The sequence below is a fragment of the Camelina sativa genome, chromosome 18, assembly GCF_030686135.1.
Source record: "Camelina sativa cultivar CO46 ecotype springtype chromosome 18, ASM3068613v1".
Classification (NCBI taxonomy): domain Eukaryota; kingdom Viridiplantae; phylum Streptophyta; class Magnoliopsida; order Brassicales; family Brassicaceae; genus Camelina; species Camelina sativa.
The window spans coordinates 1,612,975-1,620,292 of NC_141897.1; the positions used below are offsets into that span (position 1 = coordinate 1,612,975).

The following is a 7,318-nucleotide window of genomic DNA, read 5'->3' on the forward strand; positions in this document are numbered from 1 at the left end:
AAGAAGATTCCTTTGATGAGAGTCCTTTGGGACTGCGATGGTGTTGCGGAGCAGACTTGGGAGCTTGAGGCGAGGATGAAGGCAAGGTTTAAGAAGTGGTATGAGAAGCAAGCCACGACTTAAGCTTGTCTAGCCTGGTTCCATCTGTAGTCCGTGGCTGGAGCCGGAATGGAGTATTCCAGCCCATCTCTCTTGTTACTCGGTCGCTTGGGGTGGTTAGTTGTGTGACTCAGTAACAAGATGAGGTGGTGTTTGGGGTACAAAATTTCCGCAAGGCAGTGTTTTGGAGGAAAGTTTCCTGTTTAAGAAGTTTTTATAAGTGGAAAGTTTCCAGAAGTGATAAGTGCTAAAAATGAAAAGTTTTATGTGAGTTAGAATTTGTCCATTTTTTGTGGCGGAGAGCCTAGGAGAGGTCTTGTGTGGCCTTTGTGGCGGGCTGTTTAGCCATTGTGTGGCCTTCGTGGCGGGCTGTTTAGCCATTGTGTGGCCTTCGTGGCGGGCTGTTTAGCCAGAGTGCCTGTTGAGGCGGTCCTTCGGGACAGATGGTCTTCGTGACAGTCCTTCGGGACGAGTGGCCTTGGTGATGGTCCTGTTGAGGACATTTGTTTGGCCTTTGTGGCGGTCTTGTTTAGGACATTTGTTTGGCCTTTGTGGCGGTGCTGTTTAGGACAATTGTTTGGTCTTTGTGGCGGTCCTGTTTAGGACATTTGTTTGGCCTTTGTGGCGGTCCTGTTTAGGACAATTGTTTGGCCTTGGTGGCGGTCCTGTTTAGGACATTTGTTTGGCCTTCGTGGCGGTCCTGTTTAGGACATTTGTTTGGCCTTTGTGGCGGCCCGTAGGGCAGTGAGATGATCCTTGTGTGGTCATGGGGTGTTCCAGTGAGGGAATATGTGGTTGGTATGACATAGTGTTGTCTTACGCGAGCCACGGGCAGGAAACCTGGTTAGGGATAGGACTCAGACGTGTTCAGAATTGTTTGCTCGCGACTCTTGGGGGACTTCGGTTCTCCTAGTACTGCCGTATTCCAAGACTTTGTGGCTTAAGAGTGTGGTTGGTATATCGACTTCGGATGACGATCCAAAGGCACACTGTAGGGTGACGACCCGAGAGACGAATATTGGATTTCTCCTTATACATTGTGGCATGCGGGTTTAGGCCCCATGTGGAGCCAACATTATGGCATGCAGACTTAGGTCTGATGAAGAGCCAATAAAAACTCAAGGTTTAGGCCTATGAGTAAAGGAAATTCCAAAAGTCGAGAGCAAATAACGCCTGGAGCGTGACTCTATACCTAGAGGTGACCTTTCGTATATCGGTCGGAGGAGTGCGGGCCGTGGAGTCGGTAGCACATGAGTCCTTGGCTGAGTGTTGTTCGAGATTCAAGGATGAATCTATTTTAGTAGGGGAGAATTGTAACGCCCGCGAACCAAAACTCTGCGTTTTGGTGGTGGGTGTCGATCGACACCCATATTGGTGTCGATCGATACCCATGTTAGTGTCGATCGACACCCATGTTGGTGTCGGTCGACACCACTTATTTCTGGTTCGACCAGATTGATATAATTATTGATTTGGACGGGTTTGGTTTAAGGAAACCATTGGACCAAGCTTTAAAAAGGAGAAACTAGGGTCATGTTTTTGTTGTCTCACGCCGCTTTGAGAGAAACGAAAAGAGAGAAAACTGTTCTTGAAGTTCTAGAGGGAGATTGTGAGATTTAAAGGCTTTGTGGATGAGATCTTGTTGTGGGAGTGAGGATTCAAGGCTAGGAACGTGTGGGAAGCTTGCTGAGAGTGTGGATTCGTTCATTGTTGGTCAGAAACAGGTGAGTGCATGACCATGGCTAATCTAAGCCTTTGATTTCCTATTTCTTGCTTGTTTGTTGTTGTTTTGTGTGTTTTCTTGTTGAGGATTGGATTATACAGGTTCCTAATGATGTTTCCGGCATGGGTTTTGAGTATTGGATGATTTGGAGGAGATTGGGAAGCTAAATTCGACTCTCGGCTTCGTGCGGATCGCAGTTGCAGGTGGAGTGTCGATCGACACCAACAAAAATTGGCATCGATCGACACTGTGGGGTAGTGTCGGTCGACACCAATGCCAGTGTCGAACGACACTAGGCTGGTGTCGGTCGACACCTCCCTTCCAGTGTTCGTTTTCCTGGTTTGTGTATTTTGTTTGTTGATTGGTTGGAACATTGGAGTTATTGTTGCTTGTGTGTATAGTCCAGTAGATGGGAGGATTGCCTCACTGAATATTTATCAAATACTCATGCATCTCAATTTGTGTTTGTGATGCAGGTAAAGACAAAGTGTGATCGTGGAATCAAGGCAATGAAGAGGAAGATGTTCTAGGGACTCGATTGGATGTTGTCTTGCATTGCTAGGTTGCTAGAGTTGGGTCATTAGAAACATTGTTAGGATTTATCGGTTTGATTTGTTTGACATTGAAATGGTTAGGATTGGATATTGGTTATTTGATTAGGGATTATTATTGGTGATTAGTTGTTCAAGTTTTAACAACCTGTACAAACCAGGGATAAACTAACTAATTGATCTCAATTTGATTCACATCACACAAAGTCAAAGCAAGCGATTGTCAAATAACACACCACATAAACAAGGGATTGAAATCAGTTTACCTTACACGTCGAGGATTTCTGAATTCTGATTTTTTGAGAAGCTCTCTCCCGTTTACACACAGGAATTTTTTTAGCAACCTTAATTCCATAGAATATTAAAGTTGTGATTAACTTATATGAAATATTCTGTTTCTAAAAACAAAATCTAATTCCCGCTGAAACTATAAAATTAGTGGGATTAGCAAAAGATTTATTGAGAAAATTTCAATAAAAATGGCATTCACCTCCGTATTAAAAATAAATGAAGTCAAGTCAACAAAAAGAGAAAGACTCAAGTGTTCCTTATTAAAGCCAAACTATTCTCATAGAATTGCATCACCCATATCAAATACGTCTCTAGGTTGAACATGAACTGCAAAATCCCACTCTGACTCGCCAGGTTGTTTAACATAATATACCAGTCTCTCTTGAGAAGCCAAGACATAAGGTTCATCCTCAACATTCTCTCTTGAGTGTAGCAAGCGTGAAAAATTGACCATATGATGACCATATGCGTCTATTTTATATCCTCGTTCAGTACGATAATCAAACCATTTACACTTAAACAACACAACTTTAAAAGTATCATAGTAATTTATGTGACAACCCGTCCCGTGGATCCCACTAGCCCACCGCTATCCGCCCCAAGGTCCGTCCGTTGACTCCAATAGCCCACCGCTAGCCACCCAAACGGACTCCAAGCTGGCCCTGCAGGGCATCGATCCTAACACATCACTGTGGATATCACAATCCACCAGTAAGTTATTGGTGTGCCAAGCTTTCCTCGAACCCTGACCCCCACCCTTTAACAACCTTCCCACAAGACAAGCTGTCACCAATTGACCTGCAGATCAACTAGCTTCCATAACTTCAACTAGCTTCCCATAGTAAACTACATCTCCAGCTATTGGGTTTAGATCACGAGAGCTTGCATAACTCATAGTCTCAACAGCCACATAAACACCACTATTTTGTGTTTTGAGATCAGCATCTCTTTCAATAGTCCGAAATTTGAAGTCGTTCACGTTGTAAGCTGTATACTTCACAACTTTGTCTGATAGACCAAGAGCTAAGCATCGTAAATCATCATCTATCCCATCAATGTCATTTTCTTCTACTTTTTCTCTCATCCATTTAGCAAAATTAAGATGCATTTCTTTGTCAATGTCAATAGCACGATTCCTTTTGTTCTGACCAGAAATTCTACTAACAAGCTCATTTTTGTATCGCCTAGATAGAAAATAATAAGAACTATATTAGTATAGTTCAATTAAAAAAGTTAGAATAATCAATGTTATTGTGAGCTAAACTTACTCTCGTAAATGATCAAGTAGCTGAAAATTGATCAAAACATGTCGATGTGCTTGTTGCGTCTCTATGTAAGTTAGTGTACAAACGTGACCACCTCCAATGAATCTACCAATATTTGGAAAAATATCTGCAAGTTTTGAGTGTGGCCTTACACTAATGTTAACTGCAGGTCGATCATCAACGCGACCGACACGATTAAATTGTGTCTCCATATCATCAAGATACATTGAGCAGAACATTATACACTCATCAGCCAAATATTGCTTACATATAGAACCCTCGGGTTGAGCACGATTGCGAACATAAGATTTAAAATATCCAAGAGTCCTCTCAATTGGATACATCCAACGAAATGGAACTGGCCCACCATGTTTCGCTTCTTCTGTGAGACGCACTATTAAATGTACCATCACAGTGAAAAACGATGGAGGAAACAACATCTCCATCTCGCATAAAGTCACAACTATATGCTCTTGCAACTTATTAAGCTCATCAATATCTAGAACCTTTGTCGATATATCTCTAAAAAATGACAAAGCTCAACAACAAGTGACGTCACATTTGCAGGCAACAAATTCTGAACTGCAATTGAAAGCAAATCTCTCATTATCACGTGACAGTCATGGCTTTTTAATCTAGATAGCTTTCTACTTTTAACATCAACGCAACTTGAGATGTTAGAAGCATAACCATCTGGAAGTTTTGCATCCTTGAAGACACTCAGAAAAATGTCTTTTTTCATCATTTTTCAAAGTAAAACATGTTTCCTTGTACTTCCCATCTTCGGTAGGCCATAAATTAGGACGTATTCCCATCTCACGAAGATCTTTCCTAGCCTTCAGATTATCTTCTGATTTTTTTGTTGTCATCCAGTAATGTGTAAACTAGATTGTCAAACACATTCTTCTCTATGTGCACTACATCCCAATTATGTCGCACCAACACAAACTCCCAATAAGGCAGCTTAAAAAATATACTTTTTTTCCTCCATTGTTGCGTACTATTTCTTTCTGAAATATTTAGGAATTTTACAAAACAAATATTTAATGAGATATTGTAATTAATCGTTGATTGATTAAGGAAAAATTTAGGAATTTTTGTTCTGCACAAAATCTTGGTTTTAAATTTCATTTTATAATTTATAAATTTAATATTTAATACTAATGGCATTCTTGTAAATAAGAACCAACTTCAAGATTTATTTGCTAAATGTCTCCAAAAATGTATATATAGATATATCTTGCTATCATTCATTAGCAAATAATACACAAGAACAATTTCTAAACTTTTTTCGCAATATGTTATCAGCATGAAATCCTAGACTCATGAACTAACCTACTATAAACATCTACCTTCATGAGTCTAGAATTTCATGCTAATAACTTGTTGTGAACAAAAAAGGTTATGAATTGTGATTGTGTATTATATTAATAAGTGATAAGATATGTATGCTCGAGGAGAGATATACAGATACAGTTAAGGTTCGACTTGGGGAAACCAAATATTTTAAAAGTTATAGACCATCTATACATATTAGAAATTAATTATGGCTATCCATACACTAATTTTTACGTATATGCCTCAGGATAGTATAGCGGATTGGACATAGATAATTTGGGTTAAGTTGGTGCTAAGTATTCGATAACTTTTATTTTGTATAATAATTAGCCGATAAAATTAATCTGAAGCATGCGGGGGTGGAACGACAAACCACATAGTTTTGTGTTGGCTATAACATCTTCAAAGTACAGTTTTTTATTCTGCCAAGAATGTAAAATCTTCAAAAGTACTTGTTTGCGTAGGATTTGCAATGTTTATTCGTTTCTCTCCCCATTTACAAGACAGTTATCTTGATCTTATATGTCACATGCGAGCAAAAGTGGCATTAATTTGAACACAAATTTAGTCTCATGTATGGATGAACTTATATTTTAGTTAGAATTTATAGAGTCAAGATTTTGCATCACTAGAGTTGGAAGATTTGCATGACCCAAATGTTATGGTAAAGTACTAAAGTGAAAGCGTTTTGATCATCTAACTGTAAATGTTTATGTGAAGGATTATTTTATTCCACAGAGAGTTACAAGTATATATACACCTAAGGATTCTTCTAGGGTTCCATACAAAGATTGATTACATAATCTTCTTAACATAAATAGAAGATTGAGGGAGTAATGAGAATATTTGATTGAGAGATTGATTGAGAGAATCACTGATATGATTGATCCTTAATACGCCCCCTCAAGATGGAGGAGCTCTGCGTAACTCCAATCTTGCCGGATAGAATAGTAAAAGCAGCTCGGGAGAGTGGCTTGGTCAGAGCATCAGCTAATTGATCATTTGTTGATACGCGAACCACTCTTAGTGCACCAGATTGGACTTGATTGCGAATAAAATGATAATCTAAAGCAATGTGCTTCATCCGAAAATGGAATACAGGATTAGCACACAAGTATGTGGCACCCACATTGTCACAATAAATAGTTGGTGATGCAGGAAGAACAATACCAAGTTCTTGGAGAAGAGAACAGATCCACCTAACCTCCGAAGAAGTATTCGCCACTACCCGATATTCTGCCTCAGCGACACCCCGGTGTTTCTTAGACGACCACGACACCGGATTATGACCAAGATACACGACATAAGCGTTTGTCGACACATAGTCGTCTGAATCACCCGCCCAATCTGCATCCGAATACGCATGAAGAGTAAGAGGATTATGGCGTTTGAGGAAAATACCATGAGTAGTCGTCCCCTGCAGGTACCGAATGAGACGTTTAACAGCTTGCCAATGCGCAGTGGTTGGTGAATGCATATAAAGAGATAGGCGATTGACAGCGAAGGAAATATCCGGACGGGTAAAGGCAAGATATTGAAGGCTTCCAACAAATACCAGAATGAAGAGACAGCTTCGGGTTTATGGCCATGGGTGTTGCCACTGGTTTGGATGTAAGCATATTCGTACGTGCTAATAAGTCCAGAATGTACTTACGTTGATTGAGATGTAAACCGGAAGCAACATGATGAGCCTCAATGCCAAGGAAGTAAGACAAGTCTTCGTGTTCTTTGATAGAGAAACGTGTAGCCAAACCCAAAAGCGTATGAAGTAGCAGTCTTGGACTATTGCCTGTGACAATAATATCATCTACATATACCAACATATAGAAAATCTGACGATCTCGTCGTAAAATGAACAGGGACGTATCAGCCACAGAATTAACGAACCCAACATCCAGTAGATACCCTCGTAATTCATTATACCAAGCTCTGGGAGCTTGTTTCAAACCGTAAATCGCCTTGCGAAGTTTGCACACACGGTTCATTCTATCTCGATCAATGAAGCTTGGAGGTTGGGATATGTATACGTCTTCCGTTAGTGGCCCTTGGAG

General features: G+C 40.2%; 1 protein-coding gene across 1 annotated transcript; it reads right to left on the reverse strand.

Annotated features, from left to right (window-relative positions):
• Nucleotides 1–2,941: 2,941 nt before the first annotated feature.
• On the reverse strand, nt 2,942–4,925 carry LOC147921351 (uncharacterized). The gene is made up of 3 exons (XM_087497645.1): nt 3,933–4,925; nt 3,479–3,848; nt 2,942–3,217 (listed from the first exon to the last, which is right to left on the reverse strand). Exons 1-3 carry the CDS (start codon nt 4,373–4,375, stop codon nt 2,942–2,944), a joined length of 1,089 nt encoding a protein of 362 aa, XP_087353771.1. The 5' UTR covers nt 4,376–4,925.
• Nucleotides 4,926–7,318: the final 2,393 nt, after the last annotated feature.

Excerpts from the sequence above, each read along its gene's own strand:
- LOC147921351 (XM_087497645.1), bottom strand. The coding sequence starts at position 4,375 with ATGGAGATGTTGTTTCCTCCATCGTTTTTCACTGTGATGGTACATTTA. Across the intron at positions 3,849-3,932 it reads CTACTTGATCATTTACGAGA|GCGATACAAAAATGAGCTTG; the intron begins GTAAGTTTAGCT and ends TTTTCTATCTAG. Across the intron at positions 3,218-3,478 it reads AGCTAGTTGAAGTTATGGAA|ATAAATTACTATGATACTTT; the intron begins GCTAGTTGATCT and ends ACGGGTTGTCAC.